The sequence below is a fragment of the Centroberyx affinis genome, unplaced genomic scaffold (genome assembly GCF_046629955.1).
Source record: "Centroberyx affinis isolate AG114_WGS23_722 - 3 ecotype Tasmania unplaced genomic scaffold, CSIRO-AGI_Caff_v1 ptg001629l_1, whole genome shotgun sequence".
Lineage (NCBI taxonomy): Eukaryota > Metazoa > Chordata > Actinopteri > Beryciformes > Berycidae > Centroberyx > Centroberyx affinis.
In genome coordinates, this window is record NW_027280067.1 from 378,736 (window position 1) to 397,392 (window position 18,657).

At 41.6% G+C, this 18,657-nt stretch overlaps 2 protein-coding genes across 2 annotated transcripts; one reads left to right on the plus strand and one right to left on the minus strand.

Moving 5' to 3' along the window:
* The first annotated feature begins 2,085 nt into the window (after positions 1–2,085).
* pcolcea (procollagen C-endopeptidase enhancer a) lies at positions 2,086–6,581 on the plus strand. The gene is made up of 9 exons (XM_071528170.1): positions 2,086–2,264; positions 4,202–4,310; positions 4,396–4,654; positions 4,735–4,859; positions 5,005–5,141; positions 5,273–5,625; positions 5,761–5,838; positions 5,935–6,105; positions 6,233–6,581. Exons 1-9 carry the CDS (start codon positions 2,164–2,166, stop codon positions 6,361–6,363), a joined length of 1,464 nt encoding a protein of 487 aa, XP_071384271.1. The 5' UTR covers positions 2,086–2,163; the 3' UTR covers positions 6,364–6,581.
* A 2,231-nt stretch (positions 6,582–8,812) lies between these two features.
* Positions 8,813–13,386, minus strand: tmem88a (transmembrane protein 88 a). Its single transcript, XM_071528177.1, has 3 exons — positions 12,811–13,386; positions 10,666–10,997; positions 8,813–9,849 (listed from the first exon to the last, which is right to left on the minus strand). The coding sequence occupies exons 2-3, from the start codon at positions 10,978–10,980 to the stop codon at positions 9,562–9,564; spliced, it is 603 nt and encodes a 200-aa protein (XP_071384278.1). The 5' UTR covers positions 10,981–10,997; positions 12,811–13,386; the 3' UTR covers positions 8,813–9,561.
* Between the last annotated feature and the right edge of the window lie 5,271 nt (positions 13,387–18,657).

An 18,657-nucleotide genomic window follows, 5' to 3' on the forward strand; every position in this document is an offset into this window, starting at 1 on the left:
TCATGCTTTCAGTTTGGAGCCTTCTGGTGCCTGCTTCCATCTGTCATGCTGTTTCAGGATCTCTCTGATTAATAGCAGGACACTATTATTCTTGACAAATCTTCTTTCTTTTTTTTGCATGTTTCTGCTCGTTTCTCAGGTCATGTGAAAATCGTGTGTTTTTGGAAGACTGTGATCTTTTTTTTTTTTTTTTAAACTGGAGAGAGTGCCTTTGAGAGAAACCACAATTACAGAGAACAGATGGGTGTACGATTGTTATGAAATCATCAGTTTCGGTTTGTTACCTTCTCAGATGGGTTCACACAACTGCACGCGTTAGGGGGCCAGTTTTCAGTCTGCTTTCCACTTCTGCTGCTCCCTCTTGCATGTTTACACATGTCAAATTGATTAGTGTTGTAATAAACTGCAGAGATTAGCTCAGACATAATAGGAGAGCTATTTGCACAGTAACGTGTACAGTAATAGTGCAGTGATCTGCTGGATCAGGAAGACATGAAAAAACTGTTCGGCTGTCTCTCTCAACTATCAAATTATGTTAAGTTTGTTTTCTGTTTTCACATTTCCTCAAACTGTCCTGACCTCACCAGTCTTTCTCCGCCTCTACCCAGCCCCATACTCCCCCACTGCTTCTCCATTTGACTCTCCAAAAAGGAATGTGTGTCCAACTTGAAGGATCCTTCAGGAGTTGTGGCAGAAACCTACACCCTTGGCTTGGATTCCTGCTGAGTGTAAAGGTCACTGTTACTCCCACACATAATGGCTGCAGCGGCGCAGTCGCGCGCACTCAGACGCCATCCGCCCCCAGCAGACAGCGCACGTCACCACATTCCTGCTTGTGCTGCCTCTTATCAGGGTTTAAGTTTTACACAAACACCCCACAGCAGGACCAGGGAATGTTCATTTCACCAGCGCACCAGGAGCAGCAAGCCCATCAATGTATTTTCAAGTCTTTGCCTGTGGCAGCAACATTATTTTAAGCAGGTTATAAAACCTTGAGGTGATTTAAGTAAGGAAACCTCAGACAAAGTCATAGGCCACCTGTAGCTGGAAACAAAATCCCTCTGTTAGAATGCTGCTATGTGAAACTCTTGGCTGTCCTGTCTGCTTCTTCCAGACTTTGATCAAGGTGCTGCAGCTCTCTAGTCCCTAAATGTGGCCCGGTTTATAGCATAATTGAAACAGCATCCCCTCTACAGGCCCCAGCAATCTAGGCCAAAGGGTTGGCTCATCAGCAAATCTGCACACACAGAGAACACTTCCCCCTCTGGTGTGTTATTCCTGCCTTGGTGGATTGCGGGGGCAAATAGAAGCTCTCTGGCTCAGATGTTACGGAGCCAAAGGAGCCCCTGGGGCTTAGGGAAATAGGGTTAGAGGAAAGAGATTATTAGTTTTACGATACCGGTGATATTTGTTGTCTAGTCCATACATAGAGCTCCTATTAGATCTGTTATGTATTGTTGGTTACGGTGCATTAATAAAAACGACTCAATAATGTTATTAAGAATGATTCTGTTTACTTAATTAAAGGTTGTGCACTGGAATGTGGAGAGGCATGGCCTTACTTGTTAAGTGCCACAGCTTCCAGAGCCTCAGGCTCTGCCTCCACCTGTGCACCCGGCCTAACGATCAGCCAGGCTCTAAGGATGGACGAGAGACATTCAGAGCTGCTCACTATCCAAACTACTACTACTACTTCAGAGTTTCTCTATCATCTGACAACAATGTTAAGGCCATAAGAGAAACTTCTGCTGTCAAAAAACACAATCTACACCAAAAACTCAAGTAAATCTATTTGCAGAAAGACTCAACCACAGCTACTGATGCTAGTTCCTCTCTACCCTTTTTTCCTCGATGCCCTCTCTGTTATATTGAAACCAGTGTTATTATAGAGGAGACATCTGGTTCTAATTAAAGCTTTTTCTCCCCTCCCTTCCCACTCACGTCATCCCCCCTCATGGCTCTTTCTCACCGCTGCTGTCCTTTCAGCATCTCTGTCTGTCTATTTATCCATTCTCCAAACTCCTTTTTCCCATTCTTCCCCGGTCATTCACTCTCTCCGCCCCTCCCAAGTGGCCTCCTCCCCCTGTCTCTCACCTCTCGCCTCCCGCTACCATCTCCCCTTTTCTGTGATAGTCTGTTGCTTTGTGTGCACGCTGCTGCATCATGACACGTGTGGGCTGCATCTGGGGTCTCTCCTTGTTCCTGTGTCTGAGTTTAGGATGGGCGCGGGCTCAGGGGCAACAACAGCAGACTAACTACACCAGGTGAGATAGTACTGTTTGCAGAATGTATGCATTTGGGAAGTTTGCCATGGACAGTATCTTCTTGACATGAGTTACAGTGTTCATTCATGTGACTGGGTGATGATGTTTTTAGTCAGGATACTATTCCTCATGACAGTTTTAACCAAAATAGAGTCATTTAGTTCATACGAGTGTGCAACGTTAAGATGAAAAATACATGCTCTGAATTCTTTCCTCTCTCAGTAAGTGAATTCTTTCCAGCTCAGTGTTTGCTTGGGCACAGAGTTGTCCTGTTGGTTTCTGGCTCATGATGTGAGGCAAGCTGAGTCTACAGTGGCTGAGCTGCCACAGATGTTAATGCTTTTGGTTCTGCCTGTGGGGTCGAATCAGAATGGATTGGCTCTGGCTGGACATCTTGGCTCGGATCAGTAGGCGTCTCACTCTGCTGGGGTCCTCCTGTCTGAGCTCTTATTTTGCGAAAGAGTTGATTTTTCCATTGAATCTGAGTTGTGATTTCCTGGATATTGATGAGCATGGATGCTATTGTTTTCTTTCTTCAACAATGATATGTCTTTTCTTAAGAATGGGGCATAGAGGATGAGTACATTTTACATCATTTTCACCTGCTGACAAGGATGACATATAAATACATCTACTCATAACAGTATAAAGAGTATAAATACACACTGAGTGGTGGTGAACAACATAATATATTTTGCATTTTTGGGGCCTGTTATGATGTTTTTGCTATTTCAACTCATATGTGGCTGTCATCGTGGACAACAAACTGTAAAATGGCAAGAAATAATAACTTTCTAAGGCATATTGTTATTGGCCCACTTGTACACAGATGGGCCGTATGTATCTCTGCTGGCAATAGTCTGAACTAGGGAATTTTCCATTCTGTGAAATGAGCTTTGAGACTGAGAGAGCTCCAAGTATTTGGAAAGCAACACACTTCATTGTTTTGCTCCCCCACATGAAGTGCCACAGTAACTATAAGGTTAAAACAAGCTGTCAGCTTTAATTTGTGGGTACTGTCAGCCACATCAAATAAATAGTTAAAGAACTGCAGCCCTTGTTTGTTCATGTTCCTCCATTTTCTCCGTGTCCCCAAAAGTATTGCGTTAGATTAAGATTATTCCATGAGTAGTCATTCTTAGTATGTAGGCCTACCCAAAACCTCTAGATGTCTGCAACCCATTAATATCACCAGACTCTTCATAATTATTTTTAAGGTTTCATTTTTTAGCCTTTTTGTATTTCATTGTATCATTAATTTGTTGAATATCTTGTAATTCAGATGTGATTCTGCTATTAAAATTATTTTGAGGTAGTATTGAGTCCATGATTATAATAAATGAATATGAGTAAGCAAGGGTCTATGTTGATAAATCATCCTGAAATCATGTTTCTGCTACAGAGCTTAGGGATTGACCTGGCAAGCTTTGATTTCTAGTTTTGTTTCTTCTTGCAAAATTTCTTCTACTTACAGACCTCAATTGGCGAAAAAAATACCCAGTTAACAATCTCTACACTCTGTTGCATGTGCATGATGGTCTGATTACTCAGATCCTTGTTTACTCACACTGATGTATTTCATACCGACTCAGAGGCAAAAGGAGGATTTAATTTATAAAGTAATACACTGAAATACAAAAAGAAAAAGTAACAAATCCCTTCTCGGTAATCTGAGGACACCAGTTCAAGGAATCCAAGAGGAGGCATGTTTGTTGAAAGCTTTAGATACAATCTGCTGAGGAAGTGAAGCAAAATACTCAAACTGTATCTGTGGCAGGGCTGTAAGAGGCCGAGTATCTTAATGTGCTTATGCACTAAGAAGATTGCATTGTCTGATTGACATACAGTAATCACTGCCGTATACTCTCCATGATATTCTCTGCCTAATATAACTGCTTCCTCTCCTCCGTCTCACTGTCCACACTCCTGGTTTGCAGACCTGTGTTCCACTGCGGAGGAGACCTGGTTGCAGACTCTGGTTTTGTTGGCAGTGAAGGGTTTCCAAGCTTCTACAAACCAAACAGCAAATGCACCTGGCACATCACCGTGAGTCACTTACCCCGGCCGCCACATATCTAAATGCTTACTCTATCATTCAGCCACAGACTCACAGGAACTCTCTGGTTTCCAGGTCCCAGAGGGCAACGTGGTCATGCTCTCCTTCCGCATTTTTGACCTGGAGGCTGACTCACAATGTCGCTATGACTATCTGGATGTTTACAACGGCAACTCCAACATGGTGCAAAAGCTGGGTCGCTTTTGCGGAACTTTCCGGCCCGGCGCTCTCATTTCCACGACCAACACCATGATGCTACAGATGGTGTCTGACGCAGAGATGCAGGGCAGAGGGTTTGTGGCCTATTTCAGCGGAGGCAAACCCTACGTAGACGGTACGCTGTCACATTTTAGAGTGTAATCACTTGATATCTTTATTCATTTTCCTAATGGAGTGCCCATGTGTTTGTTTCAGACCAAGAATTCTGTGGGGGGAAGATAACAAAGGCTCAGGGAGAAATCAAAACACCCAACTGGCCAGACAAGAAATACCCACCAGGAACCAGCTGCTCCTGGCTTATCACTGTGGAACCTGATATGGTCGCTGGCACACTCACTCCCAGCATGCAAACATGTTATTTTTCAAACAGTTTGTGCACACACACCATACAAGGACAGTTTCTGAAGTATTCATTCCAATTAAAGTTCAAATATCTGTGTTTCTGTCCTTATGTTTGGGTACCAGGTAATTCAGGTGAAGTTTGATAAGTTTGTCTTGGAGGCTGACAGCTATTGCCGCTTTGACTATGTGGCATTCTTTAACGGTGGAGAGAAAGATGACTCTCGTCTAATTGGAAAATACTGTGGTGACAGGGCTCCTGAGTAAGTAGCAGCAACTTACGCTAAAATGGATTTCTTTATGGCTGTTGATATTTTCTTGGCATTTAGTTCTTAATTGACTGTTGATAATTTTCCACCTTTTCACCTACCTACTTCTCTTGTGCCTCCCACAGGCCCATTATTACCAATGGCAATGTGATGCTGGTCCAGTTTGTGTCTGACCTCAGCGTCACGTCTGATGGATTCCTTGCCAGCTACACCAGCATCCCAAGTGGTTCTGGGACACAGACTATTGACTCCGGTGCGCGGTCAGTCCCCTCAAAACCTGCTGTCAAACCCAAAGCACCAAAAAGTCCCGCTGTCACCACCACCACCCAGCCACCCAAGCCCACCACCACACATATGGCTCCTCCTGCCCCAGAGCCCACTGACAGACCCAAAAAAGTCAAGCCAACGAGAGTCCGCATACCAGGCACCACAGGCCAGGACAGGAGGGTGGTCACGAGGCCAAATGGAAAGAGGCCAGGTAAGTGAAGTTATGTGTGTGCTGTGTCTGTGTGTGTGTGTGTGTGTGTGTGTGTGTGTGTGTGTGTGTGTGTGTGTGTGTGGTCATTATACTGTATGTATCATACTAACTGTGCATACTTTGTGTGTTGTCTAGTCCCTCAAAATCCACTGTGTGCCAAGGCATGTAAAAGAGATGGAACTATCAAGACTAGTTTCTGTGCCAGTGAATTTGGTGAGTTCCCTATACTTTCACAAATGAATCCTACAACTGACATTACGCCATAACCAATTAAATGTTGTATACTAACTGAACCCTCCTTTTCCCCAGTGTTGACAGGGAAGGTGACATCTCTAACCCCTGGGCCTCGGGGCACTGTCCATGTTAGTGTCTCCCTCATTAAGGCCTACAAGGCGGGTCGACTAACCATCACCCAAGTTGGAGAAGCCATGTCGGTCAAGCTGTTGTCACAATGCAAGAAGTGTCCATTACTGCGCAGAGGTATTGATTTCTTGGCTTTACAGATTGCATGCACTCATACACCACAAATCAATTTGCATTAGGGTTTCCAAAATGCTCAAAAATATAACACTGATCAATCTTTTGGGTCAATCTTTCTTTCTATCAGGTTTGAACTACATAATCATGGGCCAAGTGGATGAAGACGGACGTGGCACCCTGGCTCCTGGTGCATTCACAGCCCCATATAAAGCCCCACATCACAGATTATTAATGAATATCAACAACCAGCCCTGTTAACCTCACACTCCAGATAACCATACAAAGCAAAGAAATCCAGACAGTCATAAAAACCAAAGTTTCAATGTGAAATAAGGATCTATTAAAGCACTATATTAAAACATACCAGCAGTTTTATCCACCACATTAAAGGAAAACATTTCATTATTTTGTTTTATCCAAACACATGCCAGACCTTTTGTGTGTAATTTATATATGAATAAAGGATTTATAACTCTTTCAAATGGTTTTACTGCATATTCATTTGTGTGAAACATACTTGCAGCTCCAGCACTGTGACTTCCTTCCCTCCAGAAGCAGTGGTGAATACAATTTTGGCAACAGAATTAAGTTAGAGAGAAAGGTAGCAGGAGCACTACTGGTGTCCCTCAAAGCACTGGTGCTCATGGAAGGGAATACTTCAGAGAGAGAGGAAGACTGATGACCAAAAACAAAATGAAAGAAATCCAGGTCCAGGCACTCAAGGAGGTTGGAAAAAGATAAAAGGCCTTTAATTCAATGGGCTAGAATCATTAAAAATACACCAACGCGTGTCGGCTTGCGCCTTCTTCAGGGTGTAGAATTAAGTTAATGTGCTACTTGCTAGTGAGACTCAGATGCCAGATGATGTCTCTGGGTCCACCTAGTGGATTTAAAGGGGAATAGCACTATTTTTATTTTTTTTATTTTTTTAACCCTGTGGTCAAGGACTGACAAATCAATGCCTGTTAACAAGAACAATTTTCTCCCAAAGCCTGTGATGACATCAAGATCTTGTAACAGCAGCTGACCATCACTCATGTAGTCTACCATCAAGATGTAAAATCTTAATGGGAAACTAATTTTGTGGAACCACAGCTTGCTTGAGCAGCTTGCTATTCTGACTTTGTACTATTAGTTCTGAATCACAAACTGTACTCTTATCCTCATACGATTCTCCTGGGCGGTCTCACATTGACCCTGTCTCTTTTCGTTGTCTCCAGAGCTGCTCCATATTTTGCATGTTGATCTCATCACAGGCTACTTAGTTATCTGGTTAATATTCACAAATATTGATTGGGCTGTCCTAAATCTCAGGAATAACATTTCTCAGTTCTTTAACTGGGTAATATTCCCCTACAATGAATCGACACTTATTGTCCTGCTGTTGTTCCAATTGATGTGATTTCAATTCATTCATTTATGTTCATAAGTGTGAAGATTATCCTCCTGTGTGACCTGTTTTTTGTACAGACCCATTTTCACAGGCAAAGGTGTCACCATGTGGTTATTCCAATAGACCTGATGTATCAAATGGGCAAAAGTCAGAAAATGTAGTCACGTTTAATCTTCAATAACTGGCATCTGTCATTCCTGTGCTATACATTGACCTTTACCACTGTAAGTAACAGACTGATAGTAACTGAACATGTCAAGAGTGGAAAATTAAATGCTAACTAAATGTTTAATATTTCTGTCCTGTAATTGCAGTGGGCAGTGTCACATAAATCTGTTGTTTTTCTTAGTGACTCCATAGGAGTAAGACTCAGTACAATGTCCTGAACATAAATGATGTGCACAAAACTGGACAAAAACCTTAAGTATGCCTTTATGTGAATAATATATTCAGTTACAGATGGGGAAAACGGACTACTGGTCCATATCATAATGAAGAATCTGCATCATGATCTAAGTGTTTTAGAGTAAAAACCAAATCATCAGCCAGACTGATCTCATTTGTGCTACTATTTCTGTTCCACAGTTATGATATATTACAGTTTGTCCACCGTTTTCAGCACTGCAGCTCCAAACAATAGGCTGAGACCATTTGTATATGGGAACTTTAGACTGCCAGATCACTGATTTCAGTCACATTTAATGTGAATTCATGGCCTTTGAAAAAGGTCCATCAACCAGTAATATCTCTGCTGAAACAATTAGCTTGCAGCAGCTGTTACGGCTGTATGTGTTCCCTGTGCTGTTTGTCCCTTTTCCTCTCCTGTCTCTATAGCTCCGCCCAGGTCTTCTACACCTGATCAGTCCTCAGTGAGGTGCACCTGGCCCAGGAAATGAAGTGGTTAAATGCTCCAGGCTCCTGTTCCAGGGAGAGGCTTCTGATTTACAGACTGCTGGTCTTGCTGCCTCTCAGCCTGGGATTCTATTTAGTGTTGTTGTCTTTTGACAGTCTTGATTTAGTGTCTTGGTTGTTTTGTATGTATTTATGTTAATAAATCCCATGGCTTGGGTATTTTAAAAGGTGTCGGTAGAGTATTATTTTGGGTCAATGGTGGAGTGTTGTTCGCCCCATAGGGCCGACCAAGGGTGGGGCGTAACAGCAGCTTCTAAGTGAAATTTGCATATGGGCAATGTGAGTAAAATGATAATCTAGGAACCAGATTGTACATCTATGTTACAAAGTGATCAAAATGGCAGAGAAAATCACAAAGTGATTTAACTGCCCTTGGCTAAAACAGCTTGCAACTAGTGGGACATATGAGTTTTAATGAGAAATACCAACATTGCAGACAAGCTGTTATTTGGAGAGCTGAAGGACAACTGTAGAAACATGTGCCTGAGGAATAAGAGCAAGACCAAAATGTAACATTTCATCTGTTGGTATTCTGATGACTCTAACCACTAGCAGTACTGCAATCCATTGGAAAATACACTGACTTATTTTAAGCCTACATTCATTGATGTTCTCAACATGGGACACAAGTCATCAGCAATTGGCACAAATATTTTACCTATTAAATCTATTCAAAAACAGATAAAGTAACATAGCTGCTTCTCCTCTTTTAACTCCACCTCCTTCTCTCTTAAATCAAATAGTCTCCATTATGAGTCCATCTTGTTAGGGGTCCAGCTATTTTTTATGCAAAATACAAAGCTGAGCTTGTAGTACAAGATGCACTTTATTGTAGAAAGTTGTAAAAAATATATCAGGGTTGAATATAAAAAAGCAATATCACTTTGAAACAATCAATATGAATGATGAAATACAATGAATTTTTACAATGGCTGTTATTAGTACTTCATGCAGCATTTAAATTTAGCGGTTTGCTGTTTAAAAAGAGACTCAGATCAATATCAACCCAACTCTAGACATCAAACAGATACATAGTCCCTGTCAATTCAATTGACATGTGACTCTTTGACAATCAGTTTAGTACTTCCAAATACACCCCCCTTCCCCTATCCTCTCCTCCCCTCTCCACTCCTCTCCTCTCCTCTTCTCTGCTACACCCATACACTGCCTTTCCCCTCTCTCTCTGCCGCTCCCTGCTGGCCGCAGCAGCCTCCTGCACCCGCACCCCGGTGGTGCGAGGCGGGCAGGTTCTTGTAGACAGCGCGGCTGTAGGGAATGAAGCACAGGCCCAGCTGGAGGTGTCGGGCCAGGCGGCAGTAGGCGGCGAGGGCCAGGACCAGCAGAGGGGTGAGCAGCAGAAAGCCCACAACCAACAGAGCCACACAGCCGCCGTCATCCAGCAGGTCTGAACAATACAGAGACGTGCCATGGGGCTGCACCTGGAAACCACCAGGAGGAAAGAAGCATGAATATGAATATAAATAGTGGCATGGATATCAAGTCACTGACAAAGGCAAAGGAGTGCACATACACACACACACACATACATACAAAATTGCTCCCAGCTATTCATTATTCCCCATACAAAACTTCTAGTCTGACCCAGTCCTTTTCACACTGCATCTGTTCTCTCTCATCTCTCAGCTGCAATAAGCAACATTTTCTGACCACTAGAGGGCGACAGAAACCGCAACACATTTGTAAATAACACACAGCAAAGCCACTGCACTACGGAGGACTATCAAGGACAAAATTGCAAAGCACCGTGCGTAAATGCTAATAGCTATGCTAAACGTTCCTGAGAAGAAGTGTTGCCCGTTACCTCTCGCTTTGCCCGCTGAAGGTTACATGACCCACAATGACAAGTGAAGAGGTAGGAAGCAAGTTCACTAGTTTACTAAGTTTACTCCCTCACTTCTTCGATTCTGCCATTACAAGAATATTTTCAGGAATGGGAGGGGGTGAGGGCCGCTTTTAAACAGCGAGGGAGGAGACAAACTAGTTTTAAACACAAAAGCTATTGAATGGCCCGGGAAGTGCTTTGCTCTGGAGCAGAATTTGACAACAAGTTTTAGAAAAGAGGTGAACACAACAACACAGCTGGCTGCTGTGTGGATATTGGTTTATATCATTATGTCTCAGTGAAATCTCCACATAGCACACATTAGTTTCAGGATTGGTTATAAGGTCTGATGTCGCTTATTGCAGGGTTAATAAAAAAAAAAATACTCAAGCTTCCTTTCTGAATGACTCACCGTGGAGTGGCACAGGAAGCCGAATATGATCATGACGAGAGCCGGGGTGAGGATGGTGCCGAACACGATGCTGGCTAACCCAGCGTTGACCAGCGCTATGATCAGGTTCTGTGCGGTGACCAGCACAGAGCATGCCCAGCAGTCCAGAGAGCCCCTTAACTCCGGAGGGGTGTCTACGGCTTCGCTGCTGCCCAGGGAGTATGGGGGAGGCACCACGACCCCTGACCCTGACCCTGCTCCCCCCGGAGAGCCTGGCTCAGAGTGGCCCGGCTCAGATACCGTCTTCTCCAACGTCCCGTTCCGTGGCAGACTCATCTTGCTTGTGTCTTGTTCTGCAGGAAAACAAACAATGTTTTGATCTCAATAACATCTAGCTTCTGCAGTTCTATAATTAACATACTCTTACTCTTCTTCTTTCTAACATGATAATAATATCACCATAATTAACAATGGACCCAATAATTCTGGATCTTTTTTAACCATACAGTTGAAACGGTTGTGAGATAAATTTTTGGGTTACAGCTGGGGAAATACTATATAAACTGAACTTGTATTTCACAATTTTGAAATGTTATGCTTTCATAAGGGAGAGCCAAGTATTTCAAGTATATGCTACTATTCATGTCCGGTGTTGAAACAGGATAAGAATACCCATAGCATGTTGCAGTGAAACTCTGTCCATGCATGCCCACCAGTTCCACAAAAGAAAATCATGAAAAGCTTAAGAATGTTGATCCATTAAGTAATGGTTTCCTAAAATAATGTGGTGAAAGGTGTGGAAAGTCAACACAGATAACTACACTACTCTAAGTGGGAGGAAATGGACTGCCTTGACCCCACCTCCAAACTCCAGGATAACCACAACCCAGAACAATGAGCCAGGAACAGCTGGCTGGCTCTAATAAAGCCAAATAATCTTAAGTGTCAATACAATGTTTTGACATTGAATTTGAAGAAATTTCGTACTGGGTGTTGTTTCATAAATTTACTTCTTGTTTACACAATGTTAGGAGTGGAAAGGAGCTTCGGACTTTATATTTCAGCTCTCATTCCCATTTTCCCATCTCATCTCACTATTATTTTATGATCGCTCATTTCACACATTTCCTTATCACATATATCAAAATTTATGAGAAAAAGAACAGGGCAACTTCCACTATTTCATTCTGTTCTTGATTGTTTTAGTGACTGCAGTCTTGCCAAGTGCCCAGTGAACTCATGGGTTTGAAATACAGCCTTTCCTGTTACTGTTGTCCATCAGCATGTACAGCATTTGAAGGAAATTTCCAGTCACTAAAGCCCAAGAGCCTCACTCCATTATCAACACACTAAATCGTGAAGCTATATAAAGAAAAAGTCTAGCCTAAGACAGAATAAATACATATTATATGATTTTAGACAGTTGGATTAACGTTTATTTTAAAATAAATAAATAAAATAAAATAAAATAAACAAGACTAGACTATTTTAGAACATGAACAAACTTTCTCCAAGTGCTAGAAACTTGAAAACTAAGGATATGACACCATCAGAAGACAAAAGCTGGAGCTGCTTCACTGACAATGGTTTGGAGGCTGACTTTGTGAACTTATTAATGTTTGGGCTTCTTCATTCGTCATTCATCAATTGTATTGGAAACCAATATGAATCAGAAAATCTTAGAAAATCACCTTGGATTCTGTTACTGCACACAGAAAATAACACAAATAAACAGGCAAATCAGAATAATGAACCCTGGTTTCTGTTTTTTAAAGGCTTCTTTACAGCACCATAAAAGGGTTTTTCAGGCCTAAACAACCTTTCTCTTATGTAGAACCATTACTGTTCAGAGTGTGTGTACATAAAGTCCCATTCACTGTCAATTGAGCAGCTCCAAGACTTGCCTTTTGGTGACACCAGGGCAGCTTTAGCTTTCTTGTTTCTAGATGTAGGAGATACATGTCCAATCTCAAAAATCAAAATTAACTATCCAAGATGATAGGGATAACATATGTGAAGAAATGTATTCAAAATGCCATAATTTTTTTAGTAAACTGAACATTTAATGAGAATGCTGGCACAAACCCCTTCAGTTAGGATCAGGATTAAGTGTTTTTCCTGTGTTTCTTCACTATGCTTTTCTTCAAAAATAGTGTGTTAACTCACCTCGTGGTTAACCCGGTGATCTCTCTTCCCTCTCCTCCTGTGTAGACTTCGACAGCGTCTAGAAATGATGAGGCTCTGAAAGACCTGAAGCACGGTGAGCGGTCAGAGACAAAGAGAATCTCAAGAATTTCCTCTTGATGTATGTCTTCTCTGTGTAAAAATCCAGATCTTGAGGTCGGTATTCAAGTTTAGATTGCGTTTCTAACTACTGAACTAATTTTCTCCACTTTTTCCTCACGTGCTGTGGCCAGTTTTAGAGAGAAATCATCAGGTATTTGCCTGATGTTTTAAGTCCAGATTTCTACCTTAGACCAGACTCATGGGTCAGAAGAGAGCTGTGTAGACTTGAGGCAAATTTGGCTTTCCCACTGGCTGTAGCGCTTCCTTTCCTGACATTCTGTTTCCTCACTCTAACTCCAGACTGAGATATGATTGAGTGTGTAAGTGGCTAGGAGTGAGTGTGTGTGTGTGTGTGTGTGTGAGTGAGTGTGTATCAGCTTCAGTTCCTGTAGTCGCAGTGTGCTGCTAATGCGAGCGCACAGAGAGGTAGCTGGGCTGTGGTAGAGGCTGGTGTTAGTGTTTGGGCAGGGGGGCAGTGGAGGATTGCTGTGATAGCCCTCAACCCCAGTGGGGAGGCAGGGGGAGGGTGAGAGAGAGAGAGTGTTTATTTATATAGATTAGAGGAGTCAGGGCGTGCTGCCCAGACCCCAACACTTTACACAACCACTGACCACTTTCTGTCTTTCACTTTCAAAGACTGATAAGGTTAGATTCCAAAATTCAAAACAACTTACATTGTTTTGCATTGGAGTTTAAGGCTTAAAAACTGCTGATAAACCTGTTTTTTGGGCATGAAGTACTCAGATGGACTGGATTGCATGCCGCATCCATCAGATCATGTCTTATAGATGATGGGGGTGTGAACAACTGTGCGCTCAGATAAGACGGCACCCAGTTGCTCCTCCACACCCCGAGACACATCACAGAGCTCTGAAATGAGAAGGTAGGGGGCAGCGGTTAGGTCGTACACGCCGTAGTTGCTGAAGATTTGTTTTAGGAGCAGGAATGACAGAAGACTGGCCCTTGACCTTTTGATGAAAAACAGAACTCCGCATTCAGAAAATGAGGAAATGAGGATGGGGGGAACAGTGACTAATTTGGCAGGGAAAAGAGGCTATCATGGGACTGATAAGAAACCAGAGGGGCTCAGTTCAAAGAGTGAAATTAGTGAAATTTTGATATGTGTTCGCATTTTTTCAGTCCGGTCTGGGTAACTGTTTATTTCTTCTTGGGGGAGATATGTACTCCCTGGAGAGAATGGGGGCATTTGAATAGTGGGGACATAGAAAAATGAAGTGTGGTAAAATAGCCCATGGCACTACCGCTCTGGGTAAATGAATGTGCTGTTGAACGGGAAAACAAAAGAGGGTTACAAGAATGATAGAGGTGTATCTAAGCTTCCTTCTTATATAAGCGTGGATGTCAATTCTGCATTACCAATGCCATGGAGAGTATGTGTGTATGTCAATGTCTGGGGGGTTGGTAGAGGAAGAACGGTCTTCCTGTCCTTGGAACCAGGATATCCACTGCTGTATCCCTGGTCTAAGATGAGGTGTCCCTGCTTCCGCAGTTTTGGCATTCTCATGTCCTGTAACCCCCTGTCCCGAGATAGAAAAACCAGGCAAGAATAGTATCCTGAGGAAAATGTTCCTGTTTATCCCTATCACGAGTAATTCAGGAGGTATCCTGATTGCTTGCGTAAGCTAAATATTGTTTCAGGTTGACAGTTGCTGCTTTCAAAATTGGCTACCCTCTATATAGGCTGTAAGCTCCACAAGCTCCTCCATTCAAAGCATCTGGGATACATTATTGCCTAAAATTATGACAGATGATCAAGGCCAATTGTCCTTGTGCTAGAAAAAAAAACAAAAACAATTTACTAGAGATTTCACCTGATTAATGTAATCTGATTACTTTCAGTTTCTAGATTACCAAAGTATAGGAGTAGTGGCAGCCTGGAGCTTAGAGGCAGCAGTCTTGTTTCCCACAGGCTGGGAAATGTTGGTGAGGAAACTGAATGAGTAATGCGCTCCCCTCCCTTAGCAACCGCTGTCATGGTACCTTTGAGCCAACTGGTTCAGTGGAGCCTCTCTGTGGCCAACGGTATAAACCTGGCAGCTCCCAGGTGAGAATGTTTTAACTGTGTGAATGTGAAGCAGGATGCCATTGAAAAAGAGCAAGAATCTACAAATTGTCAGTTTGTTCTTGCTCTTCTAGTTGCAGCTACTGTTGTTGGAAACACAGGTTGCTACACAGAGCATGTGCACACTGCATGCCAAATGTATGCAAGCTCGCTCTCCCCCTCCAATACACTTTCAAACAGCTTAACAATAGAAAGGCCAAAAGAGCCTAATCTAGTGTCAGACAATAAACCCAAAAGTGATGACTGAATGTCTCTCCCTCTCTGCAAGATAGTTAGACTACTCTAACAACAATTAAATGGCCACATTTTCACATTGAGACAGTGACTGCCATCAAAATTCCATCAAAACTAATTTCACATTAGGCAATAATTCTACAAGATGCATAGAATAGCCAGTTTCATGGCTATCAAATTAAAGCCGTTATTGAGCTATTGAGTTTGAAAGGTGGTTATGTGACTTGTTTTTTCTGTGTGACAGAACAGTGTATCTCAGTGCAGAGTGAAAAACCACAGAGATGCAAAAAGGTGATCATGAACATGCACGATACAGCACAAGACTTCCAAATGAAACTGTGAGAGAGCAATATGCAATAGGAAAAATTTTAGTCACATCCTTGCTTTGCAGACAAAGGCAAATGTACTGAGCCACCACTGCTTTTCAGGAGACTGGCTGACCCTGAGGCTCACAAATTCAGTTTTAAACTTTTTCGATTTAGGTGGAGTGTGTGCCGGAATACTTGCAGATAGGACTGAATCAATTATAACAAGCCCTCTCCACACCAGAGGACAAATGGTGAGAATACAAAAGCAAGGAAATCAAAGGGTAATACACATTCTCAAAGAATTTATCAAAACATTTTATTTTCTTGAACAACAATACAATATGTCACAGAAAAATCACAGAGGGATTTAAGACAGGTCTGGCTCAGGTTCTCTTCTATGTGAGATCTTTTTGAAACAATAAGTGCAGCATAAATAAAAAGAGTCAAGAGGAAGAAGAGCAATATTACATCCTTCAAATAATACTTATGAGGACAAGACACAAAACAAACTAAACCTCAACGCCATTAAAAGTCACATCCCTAAAAGTCTCTGCAAAAGTGTCAAGAATTACAACTACTGCTAATGTTCATCAGAAAATCACTAATGCCTCACAATTTTATGAATTTCATACAATGGAAAAAAGTTCAAAAAGGTTTTGTGTTTATCCGTTATACAGTACAAAGACATCATTCCATTTATGTAACCGGTAAACTGTACTGAAATGGTTCTAAGCACCAACCAGTTGGTTTGAGTTGTATTCATTGACTTATTTTCATACATCATTTATATGCTGTTTAATGAGGGGCGGTGAGGCAAGGAGGGGTCTAGCACCATGAAAATTAAACCTCCCCCTGATTGCACTTCCCCTATCCACATGTTATGACCATAGTACATTTTTAAAATACCTTGTAGCCCCTTATCAAGTGAAGTACCATTGATATGCAATAAATATATTTAAGAAAACAACCATATACAGTATAAATAAAGTCACAATTTACAATTTTTCATTTTCTCTGTAATCCAAAAAGAGGGTCTAGCAACAAAAAGAGGTATAAAAGAGGGAAGAAATTCCCATTGCAATAATTAAATGTAGAGTGTAACAGGATATTTTTAAGGGTGTATTGTAGCAACAACAGAAAAGATGACTGAGGTGGAAAAACAAAACTGACCATATACAAACTAGATTTCTGATTGAGATTGAAACTACATTAGTCTTCTAGTACAACTGAAAACAAATATATACATTAAGCGGTGTGCACAGACTTACAGGGGCAGGGGGAAATCTGAAAACGGGTACTTCCTGAGGTCAGACTTCCCCAGGAAGAGACACTTGGAAACCAGTGTGTACGCATTTGTGGGGACTCAGAGAATGATTAGGATGATCATACAGCATATAGGCTCAATCTTTAATCTTATAATAAAATTATGCCTACCATATGAAACCAAATTATTGTATTGAAGAAAATATAGTATGTGAAAATTATGACAATCAAAGCTTTTTAATATATTTTGAAGCTATATAAGGTTTGCTGCCATTCTATAAAAAAAAAAAAACTACAGTTTTTTCTAAGTTTTAAAGAAACTGAAAGCAGAGTAAAATAGATTAGCATTTTCAGTAACCATGAAATGGTTCTGCAAGCCTTACTCTGAGGAATCTATGTGTATATAACAAAAGTTAACATGTTCTGCAAACAAATTAATGCATTTAAAGGCCAAATTTGGCCATGACCAAATGAGGCCTCTTTGACCAGGCTTTGACTGTCCCTTTGTCCCTTAAGGCTGCCTCAACAAAGCATGAATGTGCCCATATGTTAAAAAAGCAACAAGATGAGGTGTCTGTAGTGATGTCTGGGCTGTCAGGTCCCGCCTCCAGGCATGCGCCCTTCAACATGTTTAAACTGGCAGCATGTTAAACCCCAGGCAGCGCATGGTGCTGTGCCCACAGCCCGGCCCAATAATAGTTCTCGTCAGGATTGACCTTTGGGTGCAATTAAAGTATTGAGTCCTGCAGTCTGGTCATTTGTTTTCCTCTTGCCCCCCTTGGCTTTTGCATTAGATGATTGTGTGTCCCTTTTGGGCATTTTTGTTCAGTCTCACAAGGGCATTTGGCCACCTCAAGCAAAAAGGGCAGGGGCAATTACTCCCTCCGCACCCCTCCTATGCACACCAGTGTATATCATATAAATTAATTCACAATTTACAATTCTTTATCTTCTCTGCAATCTACAAAACAAGGACATAGGAACGAAAAGAGGTATAAAACTGGGAAGGTATTCCCATTCCAAAAATGAAATGTAAAATGACAATAGGTCTTTCAATTTAGCTGGACTTATGAAAAACAAACAAACAAACAAAAACCTAATTCACCATTTACACACTAGATTTCCAACTAAGAATGAAACCATATTAGTCCTATAGTAAACCCGTATTTTAGAGAAACTGAAAACGTTCTTGAATCGCTATTTTTAATACTTACATAAAACATTATTTGTGTTGTGTTTGATCCTCTAATTACCTCTCCTCTTAATACAGTTCACAAGGCCAATGTGGTGTACTTCTAGGCTGGTAAAACTTTTGAAATATTTAAGTCAGAATAAATAAGATTGGAATAGCACCTCAAAGAGTATACAGACAGGAATTACAAATGTCAGAGTTTACCTGAATACCAAACAAAACAGGAACCAGTACAATGCCATTGTGACAATCAGCTACTTCGCCTGTGAAGCGATTCCCCTGCTGGTACCAAAGAATCACAGCAAATTCATGGACATATAGAATAACTAGATTGGTATAAAAAGTTCTACTGGATTTGCATAAAAGTACCTGAATTAACACACAAAACCGGCTACTTGACGCTTTTGAATCACAGCAGTGTCCGTTGAACATATGACCTGATTCCCAGTGCTAGGAGTGCTCACATTTTTTTTTTTTTTTTTTGTACGCATCTGAAATGCTTTTCATGAGTAGTACCAGTCTAGTCATTCTATTTCAAAACACAAGTCCAATCAGCAGCTGGTATGGGGAAGACAGTGAGCTATTTGAATTGGCTGAGTGTCCATACCTTATTGTGTGATGTAAACAATATTGAGTAAACGTGATTG